We start from the raw sequence: 17,099 nt of genomic DNA on the forward strand, positions 1-17,099 counted from the left end.
GGTTGTGGCCCAGTTTGACCCTTGTGTAGCTCCGCTACTGGATACCTGAAAAATTTCGGTTTACTTCAGAATTGATAGATGCTTGCCAAATTTTGGAGTGAGGTCAGGAAGGAAATATCATTACACATGTCTATGCTAATAGGTATGCTAATATTTTCTTTGTTCTGTCATCCAACATGAGATAGTTTACTGTTTGGTTAACATGTATGGGAGAGTAAGCCGATAATGTGGCAGGTATGCTATCTGAAACAGCTTCTTGCCATGCATGATAAAACTGCATGCAAGCTTCTTGGGAGAGAAGGGAGATCGGCCGATCGATAGGGCCGGAGGGGTCGGGTGCGAGTAGATTGTGAATAACTGTACAGAAATGGAGGTCCATCAGACTCCGAAAGCGGCCGCGGGTTCGCGTCCCGTCGGCCCGGTTGACGATGAGGCGTCAGGTCGACGCAACAACACATTTATGCTTGACTCTCCGTGAGAAGATCCAGCCCATTTATGAGGCTCATTTTTTGTCACTAGTGAGATGCATAATTGTGCCATCATCCTAACAAACTTTTCTTCGTCCATACATGTATTTAGTTCCCGTGCCTACATGGTCATCACACATCCTCTACTTTACAATTTCATGATGTGTATAGATAGGTATGAGAATGAACTCCTGATCAAGCAAGCTAAATATCCAAATACATGATTGTGCAACAACTGAAAAAGGTCCTTTTAATCAGTGGCGTCGTATAATCAACAACAATAGAAAGCGTCACGACTAACAAGTGTCATCAACCACAGATTACAAAAGCTACGACATTATAAGATTTAAACTAAATTAACAAAATCTATCAACGTTGTATAGAAGGAAACCGCTCTAGATAAAAAGTTGTATAAACTTCATTGAGAAGTTCGTAGGTACATGTGAAAAGGAATAATTAATCAAATGCCATATAATCCATACAACCATTTTGAGAATAGAGACACAGAGGATCATGAAAGATAGCACAAACATGTAGTGCCATTTTCCATGTAAGCGTGCAAGCATGCACATATATAGCCTTACCTTGTGGGCATTGATTATATCTATTGGTCTTTTAGATTACGTCCAAATGACACCTTATTTATCTTCTCATCCATCTTGATAAACCTTATCTCCACATAACGTATAAGCCACATAAGGCAAGAACCCCTTTTCTTGCCTATAAAAATCACATAGATCCCACGGTACTGCCATCAACCAAAGCTTCTCTCTTCTCTTCAAACAATTATGGCAAACACTAGTTTCTCATCTCTTTCTTTTTTCTTTTGCGTTTTCCTCCTGTGCCATGGCTCCATGGCGCAACTGTTTAGCCAGAGCTTAAACCTGTGGCAAAGTCCTCGCCAAGGAGCTTTCAGGGAGTGCAGATTTGATAGGCTACAAGCACATGAACCACTCCGTCAAGTGAGGTCACAAGGGGGTCTGACCGAGTATTTTGATGAGCAGAATGAGCAATTTCTCTGCAGTGGTGTATCCGTCATCCGTCGTGTTATCAATCCTCGAGGCCTTCTCTTACCTCGATACCATAATACTCCAGGATTAGTCTACATCATCAGAGGTTTGTGTAGCAAATTTACCATGGTGTTGCAATGTTAGATTATATTACTAATTTGTATAAGACAAATTTTATAGTATTAGTTATATGTTTGTAAAAATAACATACACATTTGTTGTCTCCCAGGTAGTGGGTTTGCCGGGTTTGCTTTTCCTGGATGCCCAGAGACCTTCCAACAATTTGAGCAAGCACAAGGTCCAAGCCAAAGCCAACAATTTAGTGATGAGCACCAAAAAGTCCACCGTTTTCAACAAGGAGATGTCATTGCGCTGCCGGTTGGTGTTGCACATTGGTTGTACAACGATGGTGATGCACCAATTGTAGCTATCTATGTTTTTGACACAAACAGCAACGCCAATCAGCTTGAACCTAGGCGAAAGGTAACTAATGGTGTTTGAAACTAATCTATGAGATTTATGGTATTTTATGAAGTGAAATATTGTTGTGACGAAAATTTTACTTGATCAATTCGAATTTGTAGGAATTTATGTTGGCTGGTGCAAATAGGTTGGCGCAACAGTACTTCGGCGACAACATATTTAGTGGATTCAATGTGCAGTTGCTTAGTGAGGCCCTTGATATAAATGAACTGACAGCACAGAGGCTTCAGAGTCAATATGAGCAAAGAGGTGAAATCATCCTTGTGGATCATGGTCTTCAATTTGTGAAGCCTGCTGTTATTCAACAAAAGGAGCAACTGTCGTATCCGCAAGGGCGGTCTCAGATTGGGCGATCAATTGGTGGAAGTTTGAATGGTTTGGAGGAGAACTTTTGTGATCATAAGCCAATCATAAACATCGAAGATCCCAATCAAGCTGACGAATACAATCCACGTGCTGGGAGGATAACACATCTTAACAGCCAGAAGTTCTCCATCCTTAACACCGTGCAAATGAGTGCTACAAGAGTAGACCTCTACCAGGTATTTACTATGTTACCTTTTGATGCACACTTATTACGTATTCTAAGCTTCACAATACAAGTCTAATATTATTACATGCGCTTATGACTGCAGAATGCTATTCTTTCACCATCCTGGAATATTAATGCTCATAGCGTGGTGTACATGATCCAAGGGCATGCTTGGGTTCAGGTCGCCAACAACCAGGGTCAAAATGTGTTCAATGGCCTTCTTCGTTCGGGGCAACTATTAATCATCCCACAAAACTATGTTGTTCTAAAAAAGGCGGAGCGTGAAGGATCCCAACACATTGCATTTAAGACCAATGCAAACTCCATGGTTAGTCACATCGCAGGAAAGAACTCAATATTTCAAGCGTTGCCTACTGACGTCATCGCCAATGCGTACCGCATCTCAAAAGAGGAAGCCCAAAACCTCAAAACCAACAGGGGAGAAGAGTTTGGCGCCTTCACTACTAAATTCCCTCCATTGAGCTACCAGAGTTTTGAGGAATCAGCTTCAAGTCGCAAGGCATCAGAGTGAATGAACTAATATATATGAGAACTGTAGAGTAAAATAAATAAATCTCAAGTGTGCAGCACTTGATGTTTGTGTTCTCAATAAAATATAAATAAAAGTTTGTGTGTTTCATATGTGTGTCTGTTTTGTATTCCCGCTCTCTATACTTCCAGTGGCAGAGCCAGATGATTGATGCAGCCTGGACAAAGTGTATCGCCTTATTCCGACTAGGGTTTGCCCATAAAAAATGTTAATTTAATCAGCATGCTTATTTCATTTTAAAGGGAAATTAACCGGGGAGCCCGGGCAGCTGTCTGGGATAGCCGGGCCGTGGCTCCGCCCCTGTCTATCTCTATACTTATATGTACTAGTAAGGTCCCCGTGCAACTCACGTGTGATTCTTCGATATGTTGTTGATGATTTCCTTCCCCCTTGCTGTAAGATCATGGAAGTTTGTGCTCGCACTCACGTGGATTTTTGGTGGCAGCTGCAGTTGCGGAGTGGTAATGAGATGAGGTAGCTCAAACTGTTGGTCGGGCTGCCAAGTAATGGATTGCACGTACGCTTTGACATGTATTGGTTTTTTGTTATTTTATCTAGAAACTAGCAGAGCGGCCCACGCAGATGCACGAGCGACCACTTAACTAATCAATAAAGAACATGTAATTAATTCCCTTAAATTTTAAAGAAGTTTGAGGAACCTGATGAATTCCTGAATGGTTTTTCGTTGTTGGAGCACTATAATTTATATCCATGTGATTTATTACTCATAATTAAGATAACAGTAGTGATATTTATGCACCTAGTTTTTTGAAAATTTGTAAAATTCAGAACTTATTAAACAAAACATATGTTATTGTATGTGTCATGAAAAAGATGATTAAACAAACAATTTTCCTCTCATTTGTCTTATTCGTGATCTTTAATTGCCTTCTTACCAACCCCTACTCAATGGACCATTCTCGCAGATTTTCTTTTATTCAGAGACACCCATCATCACAGTTGTTGAATTAGTGCACTATTCAAAAAAATCTCTGTTTAGGTTGCCAAAAAGAACCTCTTTCTTAGTGGCGCACACGAGACCTCACTAAACTGCGACATATAAGTATTTGCGACCAGTTCAATTCAAAAAAAATAGAAGAAGATCAGAAGCAGTGCAAGAAAGCCAGATCTTTGATATATTTTGCAAATGTAAAGTAAGCACGGAGGGGCCGAATAAAATGTTTATACTCAATGTATGCAGCAAAGGCTTGTACTTTCAGATAAAAGCACCAAAAATCTATGAAAGAGCTAAAAAAATTTATAGGTTACTATGGCAAGCATATGCTGCTCTTTAGGTACATAGACTATAGATTTGTGTACTGAATTACCATTAAACATTATTCAGTACAAGATCTTGGTTTGTCCTAGTATCCAAGTTATTTTACCTCTCTCTAAACTGTATTCCAGTTTGAAAAGTGTTCCATGTTATCATAAGAGAGCAGCTTTTTACTGTGTATCTGCACTTGTACAAAGGCCAGAGCCTATTCTAATAAAAGAGACAATTAGAAAACTGAGTCATATATTCACATAAGAGCAAGCGATATTCATTGGTTACTTTTTTCATTTGAAGTCACGGCAGCGATGCAGATGCTTCCTCTTCTCCAACTCCCTTGCTGACAAAATAATTTCCATGCTTAAGTGATTTTGTGAGCAGATGTATTCATATAGCTAGGCACTCCTTCTATAAGCGAACACAGTATGTTGGCCATTCAGTTTGTAAGAGCATACAGTGTTTTCTAACTATCTATGAACCAACTGCCCACTTTTGATAATTGTAAGCTGTAAGAACATCAATTACTTATTCTCGAAATATATACCATGATGCCATGACATATCTAATGCTAACCAAACCTAGATTGCATAACGATGGTCTTGTAGAGCTAACAGCAACATAACACATCAACATAGTTTCAGCTATTAGCAGTGATCCCTGACCGATATTACTCAATCGTGTAGTAGTGTATTGTATGGGAAGGTACCTTATGTCCTGGCGCACGGTCAGGTGACATGTCATCCGCTTCTTATTGCTCTGCGTGCTGCCTCATGGTGGTGGGGTCTAGGGCCAAGGTGCTCGCTGGTTCAGACGGCACCGGCCAGTGTCCCACACTGCCCTCAAGTTGTCTGTGTCGAGGCACCGCCAAACCATCCGCTCGCCACGATACTGCGCCTCCATCTCCATGCTGAACCTGGCGCAGGCCGCATGCCAGGCGCTGGAGAGCGGCGTCGTCCCTGCACAGGTATGCCGAGATCCGGTGGAGTTCTCAGGAGATGATCTCTGTAGCGCCTAAATATGGCAAGGACGAAGGGAAGATGAGTTGGGATCCTAGCGATCGATCTAAGATGTTGATTAGCACGAAGATGGGTTGGGATCGGTCTTTTTCTTCCTTGTCGATCCTAGTGATCTAAGATGTTGAGGCACCGGCCGCCGGCAGATGCGCGCACCCAGGGGCAGATGGCATACGGGGGTAATTAAATTGGGTATAACGGAGGTTAAAAAGAAAATGTTTATTTCACAGATGGATGGCATATGTGGGTAATTATTTTGCAACTCTAAATCAACGGTTGTGGTTTTCTGATCTACCGAATAAATGGTCAGATGTTTTGCTTTTTTCTAGGATTTTCTACCCTCTCTATCTTTTGTGTGGTTGCTCCGTCATGTACTTTTAGTATATAATAGATGGTGAAATACTAAATAATAAAAAAGACTTCAAACCCAGTATCTTTCTTTGGTTCTTGCTCAAAATATAATGGTATCTATTTCTGTCCCAAATGAGCTCAAGCATTAATCTTTGCACAATATGCATATTAGAGATCCTACCATAATGCTCAAACAATCAAGGTACAAGCATAAAAAGTTTAGCGCAAAAGACACAGTTTGATTGTCAAAGATGGGAGAGATTGGTGAACAAACATAATATTTCTAATTCGGAGAGATTGGTTAACAAACATAATATTTCTAATGTTTTAACCCACTTCACCCGTGAATTATGTATTTTAGCACCAACCCCATAAACCTGAAACAAAACCCTCAGAAGCCAAAGTCATAGCTTCTTTGGCAATGGAATATCACCCATAGCTAATCTACGAATCCTGAGACAGCCAATTAATATCACCCATGGAATATCAACTCCATCGAGTTAAATTGAATATAAAGCATAGTGTTGTGGAAGTATTTCCAGTGTGCTGCTACTTAGCTCTGATGAAAGTTCGTAGGTTGGTGTTAATCTGCTCAAGCAATAAAAGGACAAACAATAATAAACAAAGAGTAGCAGGGAATTGACATGGAGTGGAGTACATGCTAATGTGAATGATCTGCACACCAATGCACACATAGATTCGAAACCGACATCACAAGCTGGCTCCTCGAGTCTTTTCCTCTCAGGTAGCTGGTTGAAAATCAAGCATGACCTATCAAGGAACCAAAGATATTGAATGGGCATATTTCAGTAATTTACTTCAAATCACATGAAGCAAAGCACAGCAAACAGGTAAGGCTTAAGTAACCTCGAAGGGCAACTGCATGAATACTTGAATAACTGCGAAAGCACTAAGATATAGCTGAATAATACATGAATTTCAAATTACATTGGTGCTATTTTCTGCACTTGCTCGGTCAATATTCCGAAAAACTCTATAGCCGTAGGTGTATATCGTTTTCCATCCTCTGTACTCTTTGGTTGTTGAGGTAGCGGAGCTCTTGTTCCACCCGCTCCTAGGTGACCCCGGCCGGCGCCGGCCCTGATCGATCATATATCAAGACCCTCCTTCAGCCGACGGCGTGGACGCCAGCCCCAGCCCCAGCCCGACACCTATCCCGGTCCCACCGCCGACATAACCACGTGATTCCCTTCCATCCTACCCGCCGGCGAACGAGCATCTCATCTACGATAACTTCTCATACTCCTCCGTGGTGCCTGCCTAAAGAGGGTGCAGAGAGATCAACGGAGGGAGGGAACGATGATGATAACATCAACAAGCTAGTAATGGGAGGTTCGGGGAGGGGGGCAAGGGAGACCGGGAGAGGCTCGATCGAGTGGGGATCTTTGTTAAGGGAGACAGATACGGGGGAGGAGGTCAGGCGACGGCGACGATGAGGGAGGAGGATAGGCACCGGGGTAGGGAGGTTTTCTTTTCAGGGTGCGGTGAGGGAGAAGATGCGGGGCGTCTAGGGATAGCCTGGTTTTTGGGGTGAGGGAAGAAACCGTGCGAGTATAGGTGGCCATTGGGCCCTCCTGCTCCTCTAGATCTAGGCCGCTCGGCCCCTCCCCTCTCCTCTCTGGCGGCGTCCGGCGTTGAGCATGGTGAGGGTCCCCTCCCTGTATAGCTATTAGCTTTAGTTTTTGTGTCTTCGTCTGGTGTATGCCGTTAGCCTGGAAGATATCGCCGGTGCTCGCGGGCCGCACCCGGCGTTCAGTGGCTCTCCTCCTCATCGTGGTGCTCCTATGGTTGGAGCTACAGGCAGAGAAGAGGAGCGCTGTTGTTTCTTCTTCAATAAGCCCGCGGCGTACGACGGCCTCGCTGGTGGTGTGCTCGGCAGACAATCGTTTGTCTCCGTCGTCGGTGGATGAGCTTCTTCTATATGTTTTGCCCCGACGAAGTTTTCTTCCTCCTGCTCCGATGTGGGCATATAAGGAGGCAGCTATATTTAAGGTTGGCGCCGGCCTTCTCCTCGATCTCCGGCAGTCGCATGTGCAGCCCAGATGTTGGTGGTCGCCGGCAAGTAGGCTTCACGGCGGAGTTTGCTTACACGGAGAGGACTATTGGGGAGCCTGCCGTTCGGATGGCAATGGCTACCTCCGAGGATCCCAGAGGGGCGATCCAGGCGCCCTAGGGGCGTTTCTGGGTTCTCTTCAGTGAGCTCTCTGACGAGGAGGAGGATGTGGCTTCTCCACCGGCTGGTGGGGGCTGCGTGAAGTTGCTGGCTGGGGCTGGCTCGCCGGAGGAGATGGCTTTCGATGCCATGGACGCGGGGTACTCGCCTTGAACTGCCATGGATGTTGCATTTCAGATGCGGAAGGGGGTTTTCCGTCGCCGTAGACAGGTCGCGCCGGAGGGTCGTCGGCCATGGAGAGGGCCTCTTCCGTGACCTCGGATCTCGCCGCCGGTCACCCTCGCTGACGTGGGGTGGACGGTGGTTTCCAGGAGGCGCTTGAAGGGGCCTCGGAAGGCGGCGGTGGAGGCTCTGAATGGGAGGAAAGGCGGATCGGCTGCCGTCGGCGACTGTGTCTCGCCGTCGTCTGCGCGATCAACGTTGGTGCTGGTTCAATTTGATGGACCACCGAAGCCCATGTTGCCGCGTGGGCGTCGGGCCCAGCTTGCGTCTCGTGCCCAACATGGTGTGCGTGTTTATCCGGCGGCGTGAAGGCTAGGGCTTCTCGATTCGTTTGTTTCTGGTCGGGTGTCGATGGATCTTGCGTCTGGCGACGCGGCGAGCGATGGTGGCCACGCGGCGAGCGGTGGCAGTCTGGCAGCGGGCGACGCTCCTTCTGGCGTCGCTCCCGCTGCAGCTACTGTTCCGGCTGCTTCGGCCGGCATGATAGGGCAGGCAGCCCATGGTGCTCCGCTTGGAGGTGCTGGTACTGCAGCGGGTACGTGGTCTGGTGGGGCTGCTGCCACGGGCACCTGTGCACCGAGGGGTTCGGCGGCTTTTGGAGGAGGCACTGCAGGCTATCACAGGGGCAATGGTGGTGGCTTCCGTGGTGGCTATGGAGGCGGTTACGGCAATAACTACGGTGGTTATGGTCCTAGTTATGGAGGTGGCTACGGTAATGGCTATGGCGGCGGGTATGGTGGTTGTGGCTACGGTAATGGCTATGGTGGAGGTCGGAACTATCGATTTGCTTCGTCTCATGGTCGGTTCCCTTACCAAGGACGTGGAGGTGGTCAACGTTGGGGCCGTGGTTTTCGAGGTACCAACGAACAGCAGGGTGGTGTTGGGCAGCAAGGAGGTGGCGAGATGGTGCAGGGGGCGGAGATGAGCTCCTCTGCGGCGACTCAGAGTGTTACTGTGCAGGCTTCGGAGGTTGCTACGGTGCAGGTTGATGGTCCTGTGTTGGCTGGACAGGGGGTTGCAGCGGCAGGTGTGGCTGCCACGGCAGGGAAAGGGGCTGTCGTGGGTGCTGCCGCGGCAGGGCAGGCTGTCGTGGGTGTTGCTGCTGCTCAGGAGTCTGCCGTGGGTGCTGCAGCGGCAGGCCAGCCTTCTGCTGCAGCAGGGCAGGGGAGGGTTGCCGCTGGTTCTAGTGCGGCTGCTGCGAGTAATGAGGTGATTTCGGTGACTAATCCTTTGGCTAAAGTGCGTTGTTTTCGTTGCGAGCAGAAGGGGCACTATTCTTCGATGTGCACAGCTGTTCTTTGTGATTTTCGTGAGAAGGCAGATCATGTCTCAGCTGAGTGCGAGCTTCCTCGTCTGCCTAAACTCTCCGTGCGCTCGTGTGGTACTGTGGCGGATGACTTGTTTTACTTTGAACTTCCAGAGGAGGCGGTGGTGGTTCCTAAGGTTGAAAGTAATAGAAAGGGGCTGATTCAAGTTGAAGGTGGTTCTCTGTCGCAGGAACGGGTTGTTGCGGAGATGCAAAGGCTCATTCCGGTGCCTAATTTTCAGTGGGAGGTCACCGCGCAGGGGATGTCCGACTTTGTGGTGTTGTTCCCTACACGTGGTGAGTTGCAACAGCTTGTCAGGGTTGGGGTGATCCAGGTTCCCAATTCAGAGTTGAGGTTCAGGGTTGATGAATGGACTTCGTCTTCAACTGCGGCTTTTGAGTTTCAGGATACATGGGTAAATATTGGTAATATTCCACGTGATCTTTTTAATTACAGGGCGATATGGGGGCTGGGTACTTTGTTGGGTACTACCCTTAATGATATGCCGTTCTCCCGTCGACATGGAGTGGCGCGTGTGCGTGTCAGTGTCACCAATATATCAGCCATTCCACCGGGTACTGATCTTCGTCATGAGGGTCGTGGTTATCGACTTACTTTTCTGGTGGAACCTTCAGAGGATGAGGTTATGAATGATGATGATGATGATGATGATGATGATGGTAATGATGATAACAAGGATAAGAGCAATCCGGATAATAACGATGATATGGATGATGAGATTTTGGATGATATGAAAGACCTTGATAATAAAAAGCGGGAGGAGGAGAGACAGACTGGTAAGCGCTCCAAGCCTTCTAGGGAGTTGCCGGATGGGAGCATGGGTGGTTCGTCGTCCGCTCCACCGGTGATGCGTGGTTCTTCATCACCAACGACGGGTCTGATTTTTCGGACGGGTAGCGCAACTGGAGTGGGCTTCCTTTCACCTTTCAAGATGTTCCCGGAGCCTGCTGTTGAGCTGCCTTCTCCGGAAGAGCGGCGGGCTGTGTCGGCTGGCATGGGGGCACGTCGTCCAAGGTGATGCAGGCGGCATCACCGCCAGCGGCTGCTGTGGATCAGGTGGAGGGCGGGACGATGCAGGTGGCATCCGTTTCCACGCCGTCCGTCGTGCAAGTGGTGGCTGAGGTGGTGCAGGAGGCACCACCGTCGGCTGCTGCCCCTCCTTGTCCGCTGGCAGCAATGGTGGTACAGGAGGCACCACCGTCGGCTGCTGCCCTTCCTTGTTCGCCGGCTACGATGGTGGTGCAGGAGGCACCAGTGTCGGCTGCGGCCTGTCCGCCGGCAGCGACGGTGGTGCAGGCGGCACCATCGGCTGCTGTGCGGTCAAGGGACGCGGCCTCGATGGTGCAGGTGCTAGCTCCAGGGGCTGCTTCTCCTGTTCTTGTAGGGGCTGGCTCGGAGCTGGCCCCTGTAGCTGCTGCTCACGCGCTGACTGGGAGGACATAGGAGGTGTCCTCTTTAGTTGGTTCAGTTGCTTTTGGTGTTTCTGTTGTACAGGTTCAGTCGGTCGAGAGAGAGGTGGTGTCTCCGCGGTCCGTGTCACCTGCTCGTCGCTCGCCTTCTCCGTTGTCTGTGTTGCTGCCTTCTTCGCCTTCGGCGTCTTCGAGCTTGAAGCTCAGCTCGCCAGTGGAGTTTCCCCCATTTCTGGCCTCAGTGGTTGGTCTTCGTGGTGGGGGTGGCGACGACGAGACGTCGGGTGCGGCTCAGAGGGGCGCTGTGCCTGCTGTTGGAGCGCGTGGGAGGCGTCGTGAGTACCCGCCGCCTTCGCGCTTCAGTGCGGTCTTGCTGCCCAAGCTGACTCTGATGACCGATGATCAACAAAGCAATGCGACTTGCTAAAATCAGGAATATCGAAACTGAAACAGGTTGTTCTTCGGGCGTCCCATTGGCTCCGTACATGGTCCCTACTGCTTCGGACAGAGGCACAGGGGTTTATGAAATCTGGGTGCAACCGTTTGGAGACGTAGCACGAGAGTTATTCAGCCGGTTTGGATGGCGCGCAGGTCTTAGGGTGGAAGGATATTGATGTTTTCCTTTCATCCTTTTTTTCATTATCTTTTGCAACTCTGAGACATGTACTTTGAATACTTTTAATAATTAATGGATGTGTGCATCGATCGATGCAAAGGCCGAGGGATGTCCTCCTTTTCAGAAAAAAAAAGGTGGCCATTGGGCTAGGGCCGGCCCAGTTATCTTTTTTTAAGATTTCCTTCGTACCAACTTCCATGAACATAGCGGAGAATAGATATGATGATGAAAGCCACAACTTAAAGATGCGAACTGTAACATTGCAAGGATAACTTACTGAAAAACACTGCGTACAATCCGATAAGTAGATGGAGCATTATCTATGTGCTGCAAAATATTAATTATCTGCATTCAAGTAAGTATCTTAATAAGCTAATGTAATCAATCAAGGGCCTACTTCTCCATGATTATGAAACTTGTTATTTGCACGAACTGATGTAAAGCTTACATATATATCTAAATGTTAAATTAGCATTGAACGAAGCCATACTTTGTCAGTTCACCTCACAACTTCAATCAGATCATATGAAGAGATTCAGGGTAGATAGTCTTATGCCAAAGTTTTCAACTCTGATGTTGTTTGCCTATGACTGCAACTGAACATTCATGTATTGTTCCTGCCAAAAAATATCATTATCAGAAATAGTTCCATCAATCTTTTCCATGGTAGTGGATAGATCTGTAACATATTAGGCTATTAAAAATGTTATTTATATGCATTCTTCAAGCAAGCATCTTAATAAGGACAAAAAATTACATAATGGCACTAAAATAGCTTAGAATTCAGAGGCTGAAACATTCAGATGAAATTTTTATATACGTAACTAATATGATTACCTACCGATTGAATTTGTGCTTACCAGCAAGCTGTGTCATATATTAAAAATGCACTATTGTGCTTTCCTGCAAGCTCTGTCATGCTCCCTCCATTTCACAAAGGTTGTCGCATTTTGTTTCGTTAAGACAAGACTTTGACCAATGAAAATTCTATTGATATGAGTTTTTTTTATACATGAAATTTATAGCAATGGATTCGTCTTTTAAAATTCTTGCCAATGATCTTGGTTTCGTATCATATAACTTACATATTAATAGAGTAATTCTTGATCAAAGGCTTGTTTTAACGAAACGAAACGCCAACCTTTGTGAAATGGAGGGAGTATATATCAGCTGAAATAAAAGTATACATGTTCCTCTGCCTGCTGCCATACTCTCTTAGCATGTATTGCAAAAAGAGAAAATCTTACTTTGATGGCCTGAAAGTCCCCCGAACTTGTCGCACTAGCTTAAAAACCGTTGCCTGAATAATCAAAACACACAACTGGACTAACCACCAATGTTTACCAAAAGATACAAATTTTGCAATAGAAAGTTGAGCAGCTGATCCTAAATCAAAGCGCGCAGACACAACTGCAAGACGTGTAAAGACAACAACAAAACAACATGAGGAATAAATACAATTTATAGAGAGGAGAGAATGTAGAGGAAACTAAATGGTTGTGGATGCTGCTGACATGCATAAAAAAATATGGAGCCTCTTTCCTGGATCCAATTCTACATTGGACGACACATATAAACAGAGCTAATATGTATCTAAAATCATTTCCAGGCCGCTGCTGTGTTCTGCAGCTGGTCGCCGACCGCTGGATCGGAGGTCGCGCCGCTGCTGTGTGCTAGTCGCTGGTCGCCAGCGCCAGGTTGGGGGGAGGCCGGATCGGAACAACATTTCACTCAATAAAAATACAGCATACAAGCAAATGAGTGTAACATACTCCCTCCGTTCCATAAAGATTGGCACGTCTTTGGACTAGAGCTAGTTCAAAACCGTGACAATCTTTGTGGAACGGAAGAATTATAAAACAAAGCATCAATTCATTAACATATCACCATATGTCCACACAAACAAGAAATAGCTACTCAAAATTCGAACTTCGAAGGATTCATTTCACAATGTTACAGAGGACGGGATTTCTTGATACTCACCTCGTCAGATTCGCAGCAGACTGAAGCTGAATGGAGCTTCGGTGCTAGAGGCGTCGTCTTGGAGGTGCGAGCTTCGGCCCGGCAGGTGAGGTCGCCGGCGTCCAGTCGTTCCAGGCTTCCAGCAAGCTGCCGGATAGAAGTCGCTGGCGTCCAGTCGTTCCAGCGCGGGGAGTCTGGGGCTGAGAAGAATGGCGCGGGAAGGGGGAAAGAGTCAGAGAGCAGCGGCTGTGAGTGGCGGTGGGGCAGGGGAAGTAGCGGCAGTGGGATGGAAAGAACGCCGGTGGAGGGGAAGAGCGCCGGCAGGATCCCGATGGCGCGCGGCCGTGAGTGGCGACGGGAAGCCCACGGCGGCTGTCTGTGAGTGGCAGACTGGCGACGGGATGAAGGGGGGAGCGGACGCGGGGGAGGGGAAGAGTGGTCGCTGGGAGGGGAAGAACGGCGACTGGGAGTGCTAGGCTTGCCGCTGGCGGCGGCGGGCTGCGGGGCAGGAGGGGAAGAGAAGAGTTTTTTTGGTTTTTGAGAAGCCTGTGACTGATTTTTAGTTATGTAGTAACGTTGACAGGAAGTGAGAAAACGAGGACGACGTCGAGATCTTGTTTCAACAGTTCTAACATGTGGTCTGAGATTTAAGGCATTTTTTTAAAAAACCAATCGACCGAGAAATAAGCACATCTTTTTTTTATCACCCTATGTTGGTCAACTTGAAAAGAAGGCGTTGCCTAAGTTAGAAAAAGGACGCGTAGGAATTTCTCATTTTTCACCAATTTGAACCCAAAATAATATTCTGACGTGGTTTTCAATTTTCCGCCACGAAAAGTAAATACTTTGTGAAGGTGCGACACGAAAATTTACCACCACCACGATAATAATTTGGAACCATTTCAATTAAAGTTTGAAAAATAGTATATGTGTAAAAATGATCATACTATGAACAACTGTATAAATGTAGTTTCATACAAGTACAAATGTTTTGGGATCAAATAAGACAAATTAAACTCATTTGCATTACTAACTTACACTTTCATCTCACAAGATCATATCACATCTTCTGAGATGCACCATTACAATGCAATGTACAGTCATAGTTCTCTCAAATGACTTCAAAACATTTTGACAACCTTATTAGTACCTAAATGGATCCATGGTTGATTTTCATATTTTCAGAACACATTGGGATGTTGTTTGGAATATGTTTGGTTAGTTAATTCTAAATAATAGCCAACATGTATAAAAAATTACCATACTCAAGTAGAATCTACAAAATATAGTTCTATGCATGTCCAAATATTTTGAGAGTGATTAGAGCAAGATTAGAGTATATTTGCTTCACAAAAGTGATAAAAACAATATTTGTGGCGCTGTTATTTTTGTGACGGGTATATAATTACTGCCACAAATGTGTGTTTTCGGTGACGGTGCACCGACACATAAATAGTTTAGACCGACACGAAAATGGCACTTTTCCGTGTCGGATTCCAGCCGCCACAAAATACTTAATTTTCTGTCGGTAGTGGCAAGTACCCATGGCGGTAGTACTATGCCCGTCAAAAATATGATTTTTGTGACGGTACTTCTCGTCTCCGACACGAAAATAAATTACCGTCACTAAACTCTATGATCCTAGTAGTGAACGGGTCTGGGCCGGCCCGTCCGGACTCGATGCCGTGCCTGGGCCTCGAGGAGGAGTTTTGGGGCCAGGCCAACTGGGCTTGAGGGGGCCGGGCTAGGCCTATTTAGTAGGGTCCAGGCCGGGCCAGCCCGTTGGCCACCAATACTGCGATCGGATCGGATCAACGGAGGTCGTTGGTTTGTTTACGGCATGAGAACCATCGCCTCCAATTGTAATTTAATATACGGTAAATATTCTTTTTAAGAAGTTGATACTTTGATACCGTACACATTGAATTTCTTTTGTCATCTTGAAGATGTCAAGAGAGACATTGCATAAAGTAGAGAATATCACTGAACTATTTCTACTAGATTACACATGTTTGCCGAGTGCCCCCGACATGGGCAACGTGCACTCGACAAAGATAGATTATCCCTATTGTTTCTTGCGACACTCGGTAAATATATAAAGTCGGCAAAAACAAATTGACGGACAGAAGAAAACCGCGTGGCACCACTTTGGGGAGTGTTCTATGAAACACTCGGCAAGATGAATTGCACGTTAATAGCATCGCATCCTCTCCCATGACTGTGCGTCCCTGCTGACGATGTCCTCCTCCGACAACAAGTTTAACAGAAGGCGACATGAGCCTTGTTTCCCACTTGGAGGACATAAACGACCTCCCCCGATACCCCTAAGATCCAAAAACCCGTCAAGAGGACCAGGATGACGACCACCGAGCATGGGCAAATGCTGCTTTTGAGCCAGGGAGAAGCAGGGCTACTACTATATAATTGGACTAACATGTGGGCAGCCGACGAGGCATGATGATGTGCCTAGTTGTTGAAGGGGGACAACCGAGTGTGAAAGGGGGTGTGGAAAGGATGTGTGAGAGGAAGCGATGGCCGGGTTGGATGATATTTGAAATTGATCTAAGAACGGGACATATATAGGGGACACCGCTTGCATCCATATGTAACGAGAACATGAACAAAGTCATGGACGAGGTGGAGGCGAAGTTGGCGAACCAATTAAGGTGTCACAAGTTTATAGATCTGGCTTTACCGGCCATGAAAGGGAAACCTTGTCCCTGTAGGAGTTTTGATGAATGATGATAACTTGGTTGAGCAAATAATGAACTACATTAGGTGTTTCAGGTTTTAGTTCCTCAGAAGAATTGGTTTAACCAGCGTTGGTGACCCCTCAAAATTGAAGAATAGATGCGGACTTAAAGCATGGAGAATTGATGAAGATTAAGGATACTTCCTAGACTTTACTGAAGTTTTGTCTTTGAGTATTGGACAAGCCGAACTATTAAAGGGGGTTTGAAGTGTGAAGCTGGTAAGGATGAAACCATGTTCTTCAGATTCAACTTAGGCGAAAACCATTTTTGAGCGTGTTTTCATCGATGTGAAGAATGAAGCATCTCAAGCTTTGTAAGGTCTTCAAAAACCATGTCTTCAACCTATACCTAGGCAAACCCGGGCCGGGCTTCATAAAAGCCCGAAGGTCAAACCTGAAGCCCGAGCCCGGCCCAAAACCCAAAAATAGGCCATTTAAGCATTAAAATAATTATTTTCGGAATAAAAAATGATTTTTATACCTATTTTCCTAAAAAATACCCGTTTTTAGTTATTTCGGGATTTCGGGCCGGGCTTGGGACTGGAAAGTGAGGCCCGAGCCCGGCCCGGGACGTCGGGCTTCGGGCCAGGCCGGGCCACCCATGCCTAGGTATGCTTCAACCAGAGTTCAAATGTGTTTGAAAATTTGTTTGTCGCGTTGTGACTTGACCACGTGGACTATCCGTTGCGACTCAGTTGAAAAACCTTAGACCAAGGAGACTCAGAGATTGCTTTTTCAATGGCTAGCCTCACGAGGTCTATACTATATAAGTCGACCCAGCCCCGATGTGAATCGGTGATGATTTCCTGAAAAAACATTTTGAAAAAAACCTTAGAGTTGAATTGATCGTGAAGAATCATGAAATCTCCATCTTAGTCGAGCAGCTGAAGCTTATTGCTATTGGTGATTGGAATTGCATAGAAAGTTAGAAGTCAGT

The 17,099-nt window shown here is 46.2% G+C and overlaps 2 protein-coding genes and 1 long non-coding RNA gene across 3 annotated transcripts; 1 reads left to right on the forward strand and 2 right to left on the reverse strand.

Annotated features, from left to right (window-relative positions):
• The first annotated feature begins 1,238 nt into the window (after positions 1 to 1,238).
• Positions 1,239 to 3,197, forward strand: LOC100837597 (12S seed storage globulin 1). The gene is made up of 4 exons (XM_010239769.3): positions 1,239 to 1,583; positions 1,707 to 1,960; positions 2,062 to 2,502; positions 2,596 to 3,197. The coding sequence occupies exons 1-4, from the start codon at positions 1,256 to 1,258 to the stop codon at positions 3,022 to 3,024; spliced, it is 1,452 nt and encodes a 483-aa protein (XP_010238071.1). The 5' UTR covers positions 1,239 to 1,255; the 3' UTR covers positions 3,025 to 3,197.
• Positions 3,198 to 6,145: 2,948 nt separating this feature from the next.
• On the reverse strand, positions 6,146 to 11,802 carry LOC106866890. Its single transcript, XR_001408057.1, has 2 exons — positions 11,726 to 11,802; positions 6,146 to 6,450 (listed from the first exon to the last, which is right to left on the reverse strand). It is a non-coding gene; the product is annotated as an uncharacterized LOC106866890 (long non-coding RNA).
• A 24-nt stretch (positions 11,803 to 11,826) lies between these two features.
• Positions 11,827 to 14,574, reverse strand: LOC106866891 (proline-rich receptor-like protein kinase PERK10). Its single transcript, XM_024454631.1, has 4 exons — positions 14,561 to 14,574; positions 13,432 to 14,050; positions 12,696 to 12,748; positions 11,827 to 12,065 (listed from the first exon to the last, which is right to left on the reverse strand). Exons 1-4 carry the CDS (start codon positions 14,572 to 14,574, stop codon positions 12,053 to 12,055), a joined length of 699 nt encoding a protein of 232 aa, XP_024310399.1. The 3' UTR covers positions 11,827 to 12,052.
• Between the last annotated feature and the right edge of the window lie 2,525 nt (positions 14,575 to 17,099).

The sequence above is a fragment of the Brachypodium distachyon genome, chromosome 4, assembly GCF_000005505.3.
Source record: "Brachypodium distachyon strain Bd21 chromosome 4, Brachypodium_distachyon_v3.0, whole genome shotgun sequence".
Taxonomy (NCBI): Eukaryota; Viridiplantae; Streptophyta; class Magnoliopsida; order Poales; family Poaceae; genus Brachypodium; species Brachypodium distachyon.

Bases quoted from the DNA above. Each gene is read 5' to 3' on its own strand.
- LOC100837597 (XM_010239769.3), top strand. From the start codon at position 1,256: ATGGCAAACACTAGTTTCTCATCTCTTTCTTTTTTCTTTTGCGTTTTC. The intron at 1,961-2,061 runs GTAACTAATGGT...TCGAATTTGTAG, and splicing joins AGCTTGAACCTAGGCGAAAG to GAATTTATGTTGGCTGGTGC. The intron at 2,503-2,595 runs GTATTTACTATG...TTATGACTGCAG, and splicing joins CAAGAGTAGACCTCTACCAG to AATGCTATTCTTTCACCATC.
- LOC106866891 (XM_024454631.1), bottom strand. The intron at 12,749-13,431 runs GTGAGTATCAAG...TTGATTATTCAG, and splicing joins TCTGCTGCGAATCTGACGAG to GCAACGGTTTTTAAGCTAGT.